Source organism: Littorina saxatilis, linkage group LG13 (genome assembly GCF_037325665.1).
Source record: "Littorina saxatilis isolate snail1 linkage group LG13, US_GU_Lsax_2.0, whole genome shotgun sequence".
Taxonomy (NCBI): domain Eukaryota; kingdom Metazoa; phylum Mollusca; class Gastropoda; order Littorinimorpha; family Littorinidae; genus Littorina; species Littorina saxatilis.
The window spans coordinates 34,353,177-34,371,184 of record NC_090257.1 but is presented as its reverse complement, the minus strand read 5'-3'; the positions used below and the strand labels follow the sequence as shown (position 1 = coordinate 34,371,184).

The following is an 18,008-nucleotide window of genomic DNA, read 5'->3' as shown; positions in this document are numbered from 1 at the left end:
GCACAGGCAAGCCCCCGCCCCCGCCAGCTTGCCTGAATGAGTTGGGGGAAAAATTCATAGGAACATGTATTTTTGAAGAAAACTGCGGCTCTAATCGAATCACTAATAATGTAATATTAATAATGATGTCATTTTTTTGTCTTCAAAACAACAAGCCGCGTCATTTTTCGTGGGTATGGAGCACTGAATGCCCCATTGTCAGAGAACCTTTCATTTTGTTAAGAGTGCCTGTGGTGACATTATTTATTTTATTTTTTGTGTAGAGTTGACAGAAAAAAAATAGGGTAGACAAGGTCGGCAGAGTAGGGTTGGTGGGAGTACCCTAATGGCCTAATCCAATGTATTTGTGTTATTGTTGTTCTGGCTTTTACGCGGAATGCCTGCATGCTTTATGAGGCAATGCAAAACTCCCCTGACATCGTGGATTGTCTGAATAGAATGATACACGCTTAAACAAAAAGAGAACACAACAGTAACCAGGTTTGGTACATTCTTAATCAATATTTTGACAGCTTGTTGCTGTCTTCTTCAGGACGGTACAAAGTAAGGCATTTTGGATCCCGCAGCCATCTACAATATTATATAACATACATATATTTATATTGTAGATCTATATGGCTGCGGGGTCTAAAATGAAAGTAAGGTCAAACACTGTACATAAGGAAGACGTGGAACTTGCGAAGAAAATGCGAAAAAGTGTTTGTGGGTTATCGTCCCTAGTCACATGCTGACGGCGAAAACAAAATGGCGGATCGCGTAGGTACCGATCGCGTGCGAGGTGGTGGTAAATTGTGCTCGGCTTTTTGTTGCAAGAACGCCCGTTACAAACAGAGCTGCTTCGGGAAAACTTTCCACAAGTTCCCTAAAGAAGAAAAAAGGTGGGTTGTGCAATGATTATTTCATCAGGTTTACCTTCTTCAGAATGAGAATGCTCGAGTCAACTCACTCAGATAAGCCAACTGTCTCTGGGCATTTTTGTCTGCTATGATACTACAGTATTTATAGAACTAATATGCAAATGAAATATTACAAACATAGCATGGATCGGTTCATCCTGAGATTTCTGTACTAGCTGTACTATGTACGCGTGTGTCTGCGTGTGTACCTGAGCCTGTGTACACTGTACTTACGACTGTGAGTGTGAGTCAGCAGTCAGTACAAAACAACAGTTTACACTTGATGACAAACTACCCGTGGGCATATTTGCCGAAATCTTTATCAAACCTTGCTTACGGGAAAACTGCAGTACAAAGGTACATCACTCATCCGTTTTGCGTTCAGGCAGAGCGTTAGATTTAGACTGAAGATCTGATTTATTTTTTGTCTTTCCTTTTTGCTTAGTTTAACAATAACATTGTTGTTTTTATTGTCAAACTAGGTGCAGAATATGGATGCAATTCACAAGGCGAGAGGACTTTGAAAAGCTGCAGCCAGCTGATGTTCAAGGTCTCAAGCTTTGTACTGATCACTTTGAGGCCAACCAGTAAAACAATCCTGCAGAGAGGATCACTTGTGTGGAATGCTGTCCCGACATTGTTTGCGGTGCCCAATCCACCACCGAAGGTTATTTATTTATTGGTTTTAGGTTTTTGCAAACCAATGAAGCACACTATTAAATGCAGGTTGAGTAATGACAAGTTTGAGGCTGATGTAAGAATTGAAAAAACCCAGCATTGTTCCCATCAAATAATGCCTGTTTGCATTTAGCGCAAAAAAATGATAAGGCCAACAAAAAAAAGTTACTTATTTTGGATCGACGTCTTGATTATGATGATATGATGAACTTATTTTGCCAAAAAACAGCCCCAAATGGCAAAAAAAGTATAGGGTCGGCGTCAACAACAAAAAAGTTGTATGTTTCTGGTCACCTGACCCTACCTATGTTTTCCCGACGACCCTAGACTTTTATTTTGCATTTTCAAAAATAAAAGGGGTATTCGAAAATCAATTGTTTTCCTGTTTTTCAACAAAATAAGTTAAAAAGATGGTTTAAAAAAAAAAAGTTTAGAAAAAAAATCTCCACCTTTAGTCATGTTAGGCCACAAAAAAGTCTGTTTAAGGTAACATAGGCCCCCCCAAAATAGCGTCGGTAGGTCGGCTTTTTATTTTTGTATTTTAGCCATCTGAATATTTTAATTTCATTTTTTAATGCCCCCAAAAAAGTCTAGGGCCGGTGGGAAAAAAATAGGGTCGGTCCGGATACTGTAAACAGATTATTTTTTGTTTTGCCTTACGAGAAACATACACTTTTTTGTGTGGCCTAAGACCAATGCCATGAAATTGGGAGAATTGTTTCATTGTGACTGGGTGTTGGTTGTGAGTTTGTCAGTTAAAGAGCTGTGCATTTGCAGGTTGCTAGTGGGAGGAAGCCACCATCGCAAAGGGTAGCTACAAATGAAGCCAGCACCGACCTGTCGCCTGATGCACAAATTGTTCAACCAGGTAAGAGATTTTTAACCATGAAGAACACCCTGACATCAAAAAATGTTTAAACCCATCCATTACATAGTTGATAATTGCTGTATAGGGTGACGGGCGCTGTGGCGGGGTGGTAAGACGTCGGTCTATTAACTCGGAAGGTCGAGGGTTCGAATCCCGGTCGCGGCCGCCTGGTGGGTTAAGTGTGGAGATGTTTCCGATCTCCCAGGTCAACTTATGTGCAGACCTGCTAGTGACTTATCCCCCTTGGTGTGTACACGCAAGCACAAGATCTTGTAATCCATGTCAGAGTTCGGTGGGTTTTAGAAACACAAAAATACCCCGCACGCTTCCTCCGAAAGCGGCGTATGGCTGCCTAAATGGCGGGGTAAAAACGATCATACACGTAAAATTCCACTTGTGCAAAAAAAATGAGTGCACGTGGGAGTTTCAGCCCACGAGCGCAGAAGAAGAAGAAGCTGTATAGGGCGGATGCATGGATGGATGAAATTGTACCTGTAGTTCCAACACGTAAAGATGGGAAACATATCCTGTTAGAGGCATGGTGTAACAAGAAACAATTAAGTGGCTCTATTCCCATCTCCCCCCCTTTCCCCGTCGCGATATAAGCTTCGTGGTTGAAAACGACGTTAAACACCAAATAAAGAAAGAAAGAAAGAGGCATGGTGTGTGAGGAGTTTACCTGGTACTGTTGTCCTAATCAATCAGTCAATCAATCAATCAATATGAAGCTTATATAGCACGTATTCCGTGGGTACAGTTCTAATGGCCTCACCCATTCAGTACCAAACAAGGTCAATTCCATCATTGTTCCACATCGTATCCATAGTTGCTAATACACTTCATTTCTGGCCTGCCTTCCTACGCTATTGTTTATTTTCATTTTGTGATTTAATTACACGTGTTTTAATTTCTTCCAGGTTGTAACTTGTTATAAACGGTCATACACGTAAAATTCCACTCGTGCAAAAAACATGAGTGTACGTGGGAGTTTCAGCCCACGAACGCAGAAGAAGAAGAAGAAGAAGTAACTTGTTATGGTTATGTTATTTTATGTGTGTTTTCTTTTTTAGATGACATTCAGGCGATCCTGGAGGACATAGGATGTAAAGCATCAAAGTCGTCATCTTCCCCATCCCCTCGTGAAGCGGAACTTCGGCAGAAGGTCAACAAACTGAGGAGCAAGGTTTTCCGATTAGAAAAGAAAACGATGGAACCCCGTGTAAAACGAGCGAGTAAATTAGCCAAGCCTCCCAAGAAAGACTTTGTAGTAGAACAGTTGTCTCATATATTATCAGGCGAGGCGAGCTATTTTGCCATTTATGCCTGTTACATATTTACCGGTTATCTGCTGCTGTGTCCAATCCTGGCAGAGACGGGAACGCATGTTACCAAGGAGCTGAAGGAGAGTCAATGAGATGAGAGAATGTGATTAACAATTGCCAACTCTCTCCGTACAAAGAGGGTCCAAAATTGTATAAAAAAAATAGATGGTAGGCAATTCAAAATTAAAAAAAGGACTCTCGGAGCATGGACTTAATGAGTCAAAAATTAAAGAAGGCTCTATGAGCCGAAGTACATGTTTTGTCTATTGTCTTTTTTATTTTGAATTCCCTACCATCTATATTTTGATACAATTTTGGACCCTCCCTGGTGTGTTGTTTCTGATGTACCTTTTAGTCTGTTTACAGTAACATAGGCACACAAAAAGAGGGTCGGTAGGTCGGCTTTTCTTAAAAAAAATTTTATAACCATCTTTTTAAATTATTTTGCAAAAAAACAAGAACAAAATTGATTTTTTTTTTCTTTTTCTTTTTTTCCAAATGCCAAAAAAAAAAGTCTAGGGTTGGTCTAGAAAAATAGGGTTGGTCGGGATACCGTAAACAGGCTATTTTGCTTTGTTTTGCCTAAGCAAAGACTAACAAACTTTCTTTAGGGTCTGACATTGTATATACTATACAATTTTTGGGGTATTAACTAAATACATGTATACAGTTTTCGATTCCTTTTATACTTTTTCACAAATTAGCCCCCCCCCCCCCCCCTTTTTTTTGTGTAGTCTGCCCTGGGGGCGGGAGGTCTCCTAATTTCGGTTTCTAGGGTCACCTTATGCTTCCCCATGAGCTGAGAACTTAATTTAAAATGAGCCTCGATTTTTTTATTTGTATTTTGTAATTGTGCCTTTGTCCAGTCACATGATTTCACTTTGTACTTAAAAACTTGGCGCTGTCATCATTTATTGCTATTTATTGTTCAGTTGTTCAGTATTTATTGCTATTGGGCATCAGTTATTCAGTTGCCCTCTTTCGAATGAGCCATGCATGCATTATGGATGTGTTTAGCAATGTAAAAGAAGAAACAATGTGAAGCAAACATATAGCACCAAATAAAATAACCGAATCAGAATGGAAACTTCTTCAGTGTATGTGTGTGTGTGTGTGTGTGTGTGTGTTTGCTGTTTTAAATACCGAAAATGTGAAAATAAAGCAAGTCACAGCATGAGAAAGATCGACTGTACTAGTCATGACAAAGCAGGAGACAGCCTGGTCAGCATGTAGAAAAGGGGAATAACTCGTATTTAGCCATTCTCATTTCTAAGCATGCCCAATGAGGAAGTTATCCTTCTTCCCATTGTAGTTTCTTTGGTAAGGTGCACACTTACTCTTTTCCGGCCTCTGCCCACATCGCCAACCCCGGCCCCCTGTTTTAGATCTGGTGCAGGTGGGGAAATCAAAGTCCCACACACTTCGACCGTGCAGCTCGTCCGAATCACTGCTTTCTTTCTCGTATATCCACAGGTCCGGAGTGGCAATAGAAGTCAGGAGGAAAATCAGGCCCATGAAATGAAGAACGCACCCAATGCGAAACTGGACCGGTTTCTGATGCAGTGACATCACATGCGGTGTCTGCGCTTACCCGGCAATGAAAACCAGCAATGCCTTCCACTGAACAATATTGTCATGAAGAATATTTTCTTGTGGATTGTGAAATAGTGAACACACTTTCAAGCTGCAAAGGGAATCATGCTTGCAGCTTGCCTAATAGTGCTTCGAGTGTGGACTGTAAAGTTGAGTCTTCTTGCGAATCAATGTCTGTCTTTGCTGTGACGTAAAAATTATGACGCAAAAGGAAATATGGGACGTTCCACAGGTCACGTGCAAGGTCGTAGTAAAAAAGGGAAGTAATTATACTGATTCATGCAAATACATTCTAAACAAATACTACTACTTATCATCTTTCTTTCTTTATTTGGTGTTTAACGTCGTTTTCAACCACGAAGGTTATATATCGCGACGGGGAAAGGGGGGGAGATGGGATAGAGCCACTTGTCAATTGTTTCTTGTTCACAAAAGCACTAAGGCCAAAAAAAAAAAAAGGTCTGTTTACGGTAACATAGGCCAAAAAAATAGGGTCGGTAGGTCGGGATTGTTTTTTTTTTTTTTTTTTTTTTTTTCCCCCAAAAACCATATTTTTACGTTATTTTGCAAAAAAATAGAGATTTTTTTTTCTTTTTTTTTTCTCCCCAAATGCCAAAAAAAAGTCTAGGGTCGCGCGAAAAAAATAGGGTCGGTCGGGTTACCGTAAACAGACCTATTTTTTTTTTTGGCCTAATCAAAACTTTGCTCCAGGGGCTTGCAACGTAGTACACAATATTACCTTACTGGGAGAATGCAAGTTTCCAGTACAAAGGACTTAACATTTCTTACATACTGCTTGACTAAAATCTTTACAAAAATTGACTATATTCTATACAAGAAACACTTAACAAGGGTAAAAGGAGAAACAGAATCCGTTAGTCGCCTCTTACGACATGCTGGGGAACATCGGGTAAATTCTTCCCCCTAACCCGCGGGGGGAACTACTTATTATACGTCCCAAACTCAGGACTAAAATGCAAACAACAACAACAACAACAACAACAACATTTGTAAATTATACATTAAACAAAAGCTAAGGCTTTGTTCTATCAGGCAATATACAAACAACATTCTTCCTATTGATACTTTTAGACATTAACCTGCGAGTACAACATCGTGTTGAGAAAATCAAAATATGTCATTCTTCCAAACGATAAGTGAAGATAATTCAGTCCCAGGTTAATATTGCAATCATAAATACACATACAAGTCGATTTTTCTTATAGATGGACTGACTTGGCATCCATATTGGTTAGTTTCATTTAGCAGACACCAGCCATATGAAACAAAATTGAGTCAATGTGCATCAACTGCAAAAAAGAGAAAAAATTAACTGGGGAAAAAAGCTACAGCCCTGGAAGAAGATAGTTTTGTCCTTCCAGATGTCATTTGATGCAGCATACGAAAGATGAAACTGTTATAAGGAAATACGTGATTGATTAAACGGATATTGTCGTTTTCTAATTGCTCACTTCCGGTTTTGCCTCATCATGTCGAATTCTTTGTCTAAAATAAGTATTTTGTATTTCATAAAACTCGTATTTAATTACACATTAACATGCTTCCATTTGAAACTTCGAGGTCTTCATCGGGGATTGACGCCCGACAAAAGCTAATTGAAGCACAGGCGGAAGGTATCGTCCACTGGACTACTACTATCACAGTCTTTCTATGGAAGTAGTGGTCCAGTGGACGATACCTTCCGCCTGTGATTGAAGCCCGACGGAGCGAAGCGACGGAGGGCTTCAATTAGACTTTGGGAGGGCGTCAATCCCCGATGAAGACCGAGAAGTTTCAAATGGAAGCATGTTAATGTTATTGTAATTCAATCTGACGACGATCTCTTTCCTGCTTTCATGCGGTTGTAAACAGACAGAATTGGTTCTGTTCTGTTCACACACTACTTTCAGTCCACCTACCTGCAAGGGTCAAGTCCCAAGAAACATGTCTCTGTATTCCTATCGTATCACTCTGCTCCTGTTTTGTTTTCTTTCACACACTTTTCTTTATTTGGCGTTTAACGTCGTTTTCAACCACGAAGGTTATATCGCGACGGGGAAAGGGGGGAGATGGGATAGAGCCACAAACAAACAAACAAACAAACTGTTGTTGCATAGTGTTCGCAGAACGTGTATTTAGATTAAACCTAAATGACATCATTGTACGCTCAAAAGTAAATGTTTTACTGATCACACAAAGTTTGAGAATGTTTTAACAGCAATAAGCTACCGTATATGATTGCAAGCAGTGATTGAGTTCTACTTCCGGTTTCTTGAGTCTTCTTATCCTATTTCGATTTTTTTCGAAGACTGTCGCTTAGTAAAGGCGTGTTTTCAAAGAAATGCAAAGTAAAGTAATCACTGTATCATACTGACGTGTTTGTCTGTTTATTCGGCATCAAAAGATATTAATTTCATATGGCAGAAAATCCTAGTGTACGCGATACGCACGTTACTGTGACCCTACTATACCCTGTAAAAACACACGTCAACACAGACCGGGGGTTGGAAGCTTTAAGTGCTTGTATACACCAAAGGTTTTCACCAAGTGCGATTGTTATCATAAATAAAGAAATAAACATATTTTGTACATCATTGCAACATCCAATTTGGCTTTGAGGAAATGTTATTTCCGTCCTTCGATTTTCTAAGCAGTCAAAAGAGACATACGATTCAGCAGAATTAAGTCGTGCCAATGGATGTCCGTAGACTTAGTAATTTTACGATGATGTTTTGTTGAACATTTTGTAATAAGAGCGGATATCACATGCAACAGGTAAATCACACTTTTTACATGAAGAAACGGAGACGGATATCTGAAACGATATATGTGCATGCGTAAGAGTGTGTGAGTGTGAGTGTGTGTGTGTGTGTGTGTGTGTGTGTGTGTGTGTGGGGGGTCACTCTCTCTTTCTCTTTCTTATTGTTGTTGGAGACAAAGCAGACTTACCTTTGAATGTTTCAGATCTAACACAGTTTGGATTCAGCTTAAAGGCTCAATGCTTCCACTGAAAACTGTCAGGCGCACCTTATAAGATCGGGGCAGGCTTTTACATAAAATAAGAACATCCCTCCACTCTGTCACATACCAAAGAAAAAACAGTCTAAATGCTATCTGTGCACAGAAGTAATTGTTTTGATGAATGAAGTGTTTAAATGCAACAAGTAACATTTGAAATGTAGTCACAAAAACAATTAAACTCACCGCGAAAAGCAGCCAGGGTGCTGTGTTTTGGCATGAGACAATTTGAAGGAATGGTCTTACCCCGATAAAAGCCTGGTCAGATCTAAGATGATAAGCTAAACTGTTTTCATGAGATCATTAGTGTGCCTGTAAGACGGTAAATTGTACTGAAAACACTTTATTTCAGGGTTGTTTTTTGTTCGGATACGGCTTGTGTGTGTCTGTCTGTCTGTCTGTGTGTTCACGATTCACGGCCAAAGTTCTCGATGGATCTGCTTCAAATTTGGTGGGCATATTCAGGTAGACCCCGGACACAATCGTGGAACATTTTGAATACGTGCGTGCTCTCAGCGCGCAGCGCTGAACCGATTTTGGTTTTTCTGTACATCCATTCCCAGTAACTCTTCCTTATCTTCTCCAGTGTTTTGCGCGTTTATCTCCCTTCCTTCGTACGGTGCCCCGGCGAAGCCGGGTATTCGGCTCTACTTCTTCCCGGCGAAGCCGTACCCGGCGAAGCGGGTATTCATCTAGTATATATATATATAGCAAAAAGAAGTAGACTTTTGGCGTCTTTTGTGTTGGTTTCTTCTCTGTTGTTCTAACAACGTGAGAGAAAGGGGGAATGTACGTTCTGGCTCACCGATTCCGACAGACCCTAAATATTAACGCAAAATAGGCTTCTGGACTAAACTTTTACTAAAATGAAACATGCGACAAAATCAGAAAAATACTGCATAAATCCATACAACAACAAAAATACAGTAAAGTAAGGTTGTTTTGAACCAATGCCGGGTCTGTCGGAATCGGTAACCCAGAACGTACATTCTCCCTTTCTCTTATACAACATTCTTAAGCTCAATACGCTCAATACTTTACTTCATATGTTCTTTCACTGTTAGAATTATATCTGATACATGCAATGTGACTGTCTAAACGAATAGTTAACTCTTTACAAGTGATTCTATTTTTACTTTTTCTTCCCGTCCTATTTGAATCCCCTTTTTTAAAAACTGCTTTTTCAGATCTTCTATATCGATTGGCTTGTTATATTCAGCTCGTGTTTTTGTTTGAATACTTGCTTTCTTACTTTTGTAGTCATCAAAGTCTGTTTGTATCTGTTTGAATTCTTCGTCAGAAACTTTTGAATCTTCAAGTGCTTTACTGATAGACAGTTTTAGGCTAGACAATTTTGATGATGCAAGAGTGGAAATGGATTCGTGTTTTTCAAGCTTTTTCACAATTTTTTTCATTATAGCTGATGCTATAAATGATAAACCACCAACTGCTGCTGCGACACCACCTAGGATTAGAGAAACTGGAGTCCCTACTCCGGTAGCTAACAGAATTGTTCCCGTTACACCTGCAGCTGATGCAAGGATAGTAGAACCAGTGCTGGCATTAGAAAGGCTGTTGTAAGTTGTTGAGTACTTACGTCTAGCGCGAGAATATTTTTCTAATTCATCTTCTAGTTGTTTTTGTATATTACTAATGTGTGCCAGTCTGAATTGTTGACTTTCTGCTGCACTTTCATCAATATTAGGATAAAGCTTCACACTGCTAGTCATCTTTTAATGCAAAATATAAAATATTTATCTTAATTCTCACTGGCCAGTGTTTCTGCTAAGCTTTGAAGCTGTTCATTGCTTAACACCTTATCTGTATAGTAGAAAGCAATCAAATCAAGATAAGTAAGATTAATACTTCTTATTTCTGTTAAATTATTTATATCTGCGTTAACAACAACATTTTGGTTTGACGTCTGTTTTTTTATTGTGTTAGAATCCTTTTGAACAGCAATAAATACTCTGACTTCTTCAACATTTAATGGTCTCCAGTTGAGATTTATTCCTCTCATTAGAACAGTGTTTGTGGTTTCTTCCCTTTTCCTGACAACTATATCAAATATCATAGTTGCATTCTGCCCTATTGGAAGCTTGGGTATAAAATCGACAATGGTGTCAGCGTCCTTTTCAACACTTTGTTTTCTGTGAATGAGATAGTTGTTCTTATGGAAAGGTTTAACTGCAACTTCTCCCCTGCTGTTAAACGCAGGAACAAGGCTAACAATTAGTGGTTTAGCATTGATTGACTTACGGAATGTGTCGTCTTTTCCAACAAGAGTGTATGGACTCACAAATTCAAACTTCATTTCCCAGTCAATCTTTTTCATAACAGGACTAAGTACCCATTTTTTATTCTGATGTTTCCACATGTAGTATATGTCATCGACAATTGGATCAGGTACATTAACATCACGGATTTGACCTAGTTTGAGAAATCTTGGTTTCTTTTCATCGTCGATTTCCTTTCTCTTGTAATAGCCAGTGTCTGTAAACTCGAATGCATACACTGCACCAACTTCAGCATTGCTCTCAAAGTCGATAGCGTCTGCTAAGTCTTTCAACTCTATAGTTGAACATGCAACAGGATAAACTATTGTAGGTCCACTCGACATTTTAATACTCAATATTTTATGGAACTATTTCCAATGTAATGTTAAACAAACAATCAACTGGTTGTCCACTTTGATTTTTCAGATCAATGTGTAGGAATTCATGACACCCTTCCTCCAAGTCCTTGAACTGAAGTGTCTTAAATGTTGGCACGTGCATTTTACAAAAAGAGGCATCACTCGGTGGAAGAATCCTAAGCAGATCAGAACGCTGATCATTAAACAGATTATAGGATGTGTTAAGCTCTCTCATGTGAACAAACAGTACACTGTTAACATCCATGTCAATGGGACGTGTTCCCTTGTATATATTTGTAATTCCAAGCATATCAAGGAGTTTGGTTGGAAACTCAAATGATCTGTTTACTTCTCTAGTTTTGGGCATAGTAAGAGTAGCAATGAGACTTGCATGATTTAAACTCGCTGTAATACCTACTGGAGCAAACAATTCTTTCTCTAAAGTGCAGAAGTCATAGTAACCATCTTCTACAGAATGTTTTTTACCATTAATTCTAACCCAGTTGTTAGCCTTTTTTTTACTGATATTATACCAAGTAACCTTGTACATAATTTCATGCAGTGCAACTTTCATTCCTCCATTTTGATTGTTGATAGGGGTTGCAAGTTTAACTGGCACACTAGTCTTCACATTTGTTAGTGTGATAAACATTTTTTATTCAACAACAAAAATGAGTCAGTATAAATTCAACAAAGACGTTAAATACAAAACTGGACCATATTACAATCCAAAGACTATTTCTTTCCATGAGTTGGACTTTGCTGTAACAGAAACAGAATCCATTCGCGTTAAAGTGCCTGACCCATTCCATTCTTACCTAAATTCCCCAATCAAAAATGATAGTGTTCCAAAGATGTGGAACTCTCACCCAATTCAGTTCTATCAGAATCAGTTAAACTTTGCAATATTCTGTGCAACCACAGGATGTGGAGTGTCCTATGCAGACCACATGAATAATTCAAACTTACTGACAAAGTGTGTGTACACATTTCACGTTTACTATCAGTGCAGGAGAATCTTGTCTGAACTTCAGGCACCAATGCCGCATGAAAAGAGCTGGAACCCATTCAACAATAGGATAAACATGAAAGTGTATGAGCGTCTCTGCAATGAATTCAATATAGATTTTAAGACCGACTTTAGGCAAAAGCAAGACAAAAACCATGGCATGGGAACACTATATTTATGGGGTGTCCACAGGAGGTATAATTTTGATTACTGGCCAGGTCATACATCTTTTTCTTCAAATGTGCAGGTACAGTTAGGATCAATAGAACAACAGCACCACAATGCATGGACTACTTTTATATTAGACACCGGCAAAGGTTTCACTGGATCAGGTGTTGAAAGGATCAATGAATCTATCCGAACATATGCGTGGTGCTTGCTAGGCTCGCAGGCACAGACACGATCAAACATAATGAGAACAAGCACAGGGTTTGGTGCACAGAAACAGTTGTTATCAAATTTAGAAGATGTCATAAACTCTGCAGTTGATCTGCCTTCCAGCATCAAAAGGTATCAAGACTCTCTCCGTTATGCAAGATCAAAAGTTGACTTTGCTGTTGGTAACGGCCTTTACATGTTACCTTCTGATCTCCAGCTGCAGATTGGAACAATAACAAATTATAACAATGAAATCATTATTGCTAGTGACACCCAGCCGCTTGGAAAGGGTGAAGAACTGAATTCAGAAATCAGAACGATGTTACAGCCATATCACAATGAACAGAAACAAAGCGTGACAAGTGAAGATCACGCTGCAGGTGAAGATCATTCTGTCACTAGTGATGATCAAGCTGTTAGTATTAGTGATGATCATGAATCGCAGAAGACTGCTCTAGTAATTGGTGGAGTGGGTGTAGGCTTACTTTTGCTTTATTCTCGTTAGCAGAACACCTGCAATTAAAACTATTAGAGTCCAGAGATGTTCAGCCATGAAACCAACAACTTTACCTGCAAAAGATAACAGCCAGCTAACAATTGAACCAATGATTCCTGGAAGTGCATCCAAAGCTTTTGCTGCTAGTTTCTTTAATAGTTCTGCAATGTGTTTGAGTTGTTTCTTTACCCATCTCGGATCAGATGGAGGTGAAGGTGAAGGTGGAGGTGGAGGTGTGACAGTGCCACCTGTGAGTGCGAACACTAATGTGCTTATTGCAAATCCTAACGCAGTTAGTATACTAGCTATTGTGATTCCCTGCTCTCTGAAAAGCGTTCTAATTCTTTCAGCAAGAGTTGTGTCTTCGTAAAGGATTCTTTGAATTGTATTTTTTATTCTGCTGACCTGTGTTCTCAGTTGTTCTCTATTGTTACTTAGAACTTCTAACCTTATGGCTTTCTCCTCCTGCAAATCTTTTAAACGCTTAGAAATTCTGTTTTTTACTTCTTGTTCTAGGTTCAAATCATCAGCATCAGCAAGTTTTTGTTTCTCTTTGTTTATATCTTCATCCAGCTGACCTAGTTTTGACAGATTATTTGCTATTTCACCTCTGATGGTTTGTAGTGATTGATTAAGGGCTTCTATTTCTCTCATAGGTAATAGTTCATGTGGAGTCTTCAGTGAAGTTTCCTCAGAAAAAGAAGTCTCTATCTCTTGTATAAGTTGATCAGCCTCATCTGCAAGTTTATTAAGATCTTGCAATGGAACAGATTCTATTTGAGTAGCAGTTGGTAGTCCTAGTTCTGCTTGTTGAAGTAAGGAAACAACATGGGAAGATGATGACCGTGTGCTAGGCACAATATCTAATTGCCTAAGTCGATTAGCAGTAAGTTTTTGTTTTAGTGAAACTTTTGATAGAAACTTAGCAGGATTAGATTTATATGTAAGTTGGACTTTTTCTCCTTTATCGTTAGTTGTATATAAATGATTTGCTTCCATTTTGAACTGGTTTGGATCTAAAACATCAGGTTCTTCTCCTAAACTTTTGTAGAAATCTCTAACTTTACCTTCCAGAAGTTCATGTCGTGCCACCTCATAATGCAGTGAATGATGATAGGGAACCAAAGGGATTGCTTCGCTCATGTCGTCCGCTGGCTCAAATAAATCTTCAAATCCACCTTCTGCCATTTGTAACTTATTTTTTATTTTGAAAATAAAAAAAGATGGCACAATCGTTCGGTTCTGTTCTTGATCCTTACAGAAGGCTGAAAGAACCTCTCGGGGTAAAAGGAATAAGGCAAACAGTTATAGTCACAAATAATCCTTCTACTATTGATCAGAATGAAATACTTACTGTTAGGTTTCCTAATCTAGGTAAGAACGATGTTATTGTACCAGGCACTGTAAGACTATCATTCAAATTAGAATTAGAATCTGGCTCAGATGAAAATAGGACTTTGGCTTATAATGTAGGAAGAGCAATTGTGAGGAAGATTACTGTCAAACTGGAAGGGCGGGAAGTGATGTCATTGAATAATGCAGATGTTTTTTTAGTTTACGCAGATAATTGGTTGACTGACAATGAAAAGAAAAACAGAGTGTTTCAAGGGATTCAGTCAGACAATGGGATAAAAGTTAGAATAGGAGCAGGAGATAAAGCTGACAATAACAAAAAAGATAACGCTGTCAATGTTGCTTTTGGAAACAAATTTTGTATTCCACTTGACTTTGAACTCATAAATTCACATCCTCCCTTCTATCAAGGAGCATTGCGTGACAGGCTGTCATACGACCTGACTTTCAATAGTTATGATCGTGTTATGCTTTCACAAGACCCGGAAGCAAAGTATAAGGTGTCTGGAATTTCTTTAGAGTTTGATGTTGTAAACCATCCTGAACTGGCTAGACTTATAGAAAATCAGTACAGTTCTAAGCTGCCTATCTATTATGAAAGAGTGTTGAATCACAGTACACTTTCAAAAAGCCAGGCTGATCCAATCTGGAACATTAACTTGAATACACCAGCTAGGTCAATGAAGGGAATACTTATGTTGTTTGAGGAACCAAAAGATTCATATGAAAGGCAAATAGAAAAGTTTTACAATCCACTAATCAATAGAGTATATTGCACAATTGAAGGGCAGCCAAACCAAATATTTGCATCTGGCATGCTGCCATACCAACACTATGATGAAGCAAGAAAGTACTTTACTGGAGGAAGATTGAAAGACCCAACATCTGATCTTGTGGCTAAAGATCTACATTTACACGGTGTTGGCGTAGAAGATTTCTTGACAAATAAATATGCGTTATGGCTGGATCTCAGAACAACTGACGACAACAAACTGCATGGAAGTGGAAGGCGAATTGAAAACGGATCAGAAGGAATCACAATACAAATTGAAAAGGAAGTAGGGAGTAGTAGTAAATCAGTTAAGATCTACGTGTTTGTTGTGTCAGATGCGCAGTTAAACATCTCTGAAAGCAGATTACAGGATATTGTTTATTGAACGTGTTAAAATGAAGTATCTAGATTTTCTTCCAAAAGATCCACACTGTTCTTTGATTTGTGGGGCAACAGGTTGCGGCAAAACAAGATATGTTTTGGATTTATTACAGACTGTTTACATAAATCACTTTGAACACATAGTCATATTCTGTCCAACCATAAAGCATAACAGAACATACAAGGAGAGAAAATTCATATGGTCTGATCAAAATATATTTATTGTAAATCCTTCTGATCGTCTAAATGTTTGCTTGGAGCATTATTTCGATCTTTTTCAGAACACGCCAACACTGTTTATTATTGATGACTGTGCAGCAGAACGTGACATTGTTAGAAAGAAAAGTGCACTAGCAAAGCTTGCATTCAGTGGACGACATGCATTAATATCAGTTTGGATATTAACACAAAAATACAATGCAGTTCTGAAAGACTTTAGAGAGCAACTCAAAACAATAACATTGTTCTATTCAAAGGACCGTGACAGTTTTGAAGAGTGTCTTCGAGAAAATGATGTCATTGAAAACAAACAGGAGAGAGAAAGAATAAAGAATAATCTGAAATCTTCTAAGCACTCGAAACTGGTTTTAAAAACTGATCAACCAGTTCAGTATGTATGTTTGTAGAAATCCTTGCTAAGTTCTTGTCAAGTTCTTACTCAAGTTCTTGTCAAGTTCTTACTCAAGTTCTTACTCAAGTTCTTGTCAAGTTCTTACTAAGTTCTTGTCAAGTTCTTACTCAAGTTCTTACTCAAGTTCTTGTCAAGTTCTTACTAAGTTCTTACCCAAGTTCTTGTTAAGTTCCTACCTAAGTTCTTACTCAAGTTCCTACCTAAGTTCTTGTTAAGTTCCTACCTAAGTTCTTACTCAAGTTTAATTACTAGATTTTAATTTTATTCTGCATCAAAATAAAATGAACTGTGATGAATTGCTGATGCAGACTGCTACAGATATTGAAATCTGTGACAGTAGGACTATACCTGATAAAAAAGAAAGATTGTATTCACTTGCTGTTTGTGGAAAAACAAAACACTACCTTGGGCAGCAGTTAACTGTGGAAGAAGTACAACATCTTTCCTCAGAAGATATAGAAAAGTATCATGGACGGTATGAATCAGTGCTTGGTTCTAAGATGGTTAGAAGTATTGGACAGACTGTTATAGGTTTGTACACAAAGATTTTTGGACATTTTACACCTCTCGACTCGGAGGAAGACTTAACACATGATCTAACTCATGACCCTGTTGTTTCCAAGTACCTCGAATCTCTTGCCTGTGGCCTGTATTATCGATTTGGTGCTTTATTAGTACCATTTGTTGCTGGATTAATTACTTTCAAACACATTAATTTTCATAATAAAAAAGATGACAGATCAGTTGAAGCAGACAGTGGAGCAGACGAAAATACCAGAAGTGAACACAGTGACAAAGAAACCTGGTAGAGTAGAAGCAGGAAAAAAACTAGCCGAATGGAACAGACAAAAAAAAGTTAAATCAAAAGGCAAAGCAGAACATTATGTCTGAAGTTGAGCAGACACCAAACATTCCTGAAGTGACTAAGGTCACACAAACTGATCAAGAATTAAAATCTTCATTTCTATCATACAGAAAAGTAGCTGTAGCAGCTGTTGTTGGAGGAGGTGGATACTTGCTTTACAAACTTTGGCAAGGCAAATATAAAGTGTCAGAAAAACCAAAATCAGAAACACCAAAATCAGAAACACCAAAACCAACAAACAAAGCAGTACAAACAATAAAAAAGCCCACAGTAGTACCTGCAGTGGATTCATTTCATATGGAATAATTTTAATATTTTAATTTTGATAACATAAAAATGAGTTCTGAAAAGACAATAGTTAATCTAGTTTATCACGCTGCAGTGATTGGAGGCTTGAGTGTAGGTTACACAATGCTGGGTAAAAGTCTCCTCAGAATGAAACCAGCCGACTTGGGAAAGTTAGACTTCGAAGACGGTGCTAAACTAATTGGTGTTGTGACAGCTTCCTTTGCAACAAAAGACTTTTTGGTGAAGCAAGGAATTATTCCAGAAAATATAAACATGTAAGACAATAAAATGGCTAGCTTGGTTATGATGGTGGGAGGTGCGATTGTAAATGCGCTTGCATTTTCTGGCAGCAACTATTTGTTTTCTAAACTGCAAAATGGTGAAGAGAGGGAAAGGCACAACAAAGCCATGGAACAACTGGCGAAAGCACAGGATGAATACGAGAAGAAACGAATTGCGCAGTTAGACTTTATGAATGATAAACTCAGGCAGCAAGGACATGCAAACAAAACCTTTGCCAATGTTGATGCAGCCATTCAAGAATACTATCTTGTAACTGGAAAGAAAATGAAGACAAGTGCTCCTCCAAAACTGGGTGACTTTTATCAGCCTTCAGAAGAGCAGAAGGTGGGCGAGATTGTTTTCATTGTTATTGGTATGGCTGTTGTTTACTTTATTGCGCGTGCTGTCAAATCTTAATATTCTGTCATTTAAAAAACCATGAGTGATGCTTTGTTATCTAAAATATATTATTCCCCAAAAGGATACTGGAAAGGAAGAACTGCTATTGACAAGCTCAGTGACGCAGCAGGTGTTTCTCAAGAT

The 18,008-nt window shown here is 38.5% G+C and overlaps 1 protein-coding gene and 1 long non-coding RNA gene across 2 annotated transcripts in view; one reads left to right on the top strand and one right to left on the bottom strand.

Annotated features, from left to right (window-relative positions):
• Positions 1 to 5,597, bottom strand: part of LOC138945589 (uncharacterized) — a 291,977-nt gene extending 286,380 nt beyond the window's left edge. The window contains exons 1-2 of the mRNA XM_070317039.1: positions 5,102 to 5,597; positions 1 to 32 (exon numbers count right to left, since the gene is read on the bottom strand). Of these exons, the coding sequence (XP_070173140.1) occupies positions 1 to 32; positions 5,102 to 5,333 (264 nt within the window). The 5' untranslated portion in view covers positions 5,334 to 5,597. The remainder of the gene's footprint in view (positions 33 to 5,101) is intronic.
• LOC138945595 (uncharacterized) lies at positions 642 to 4,845 on the top strand. The gene is made up of 3 exons (XR_011449045.1): positions 642 to 1,563; positions 2,352 to 2,442; positions 3,513 to 4,845. It is a non-coding gene; the product is annotated as an uncharacterized lncRNA (long non-coding RNA).
• Positions 5,598 to 18,008: the final 12,411 nt, after the last annotated feature.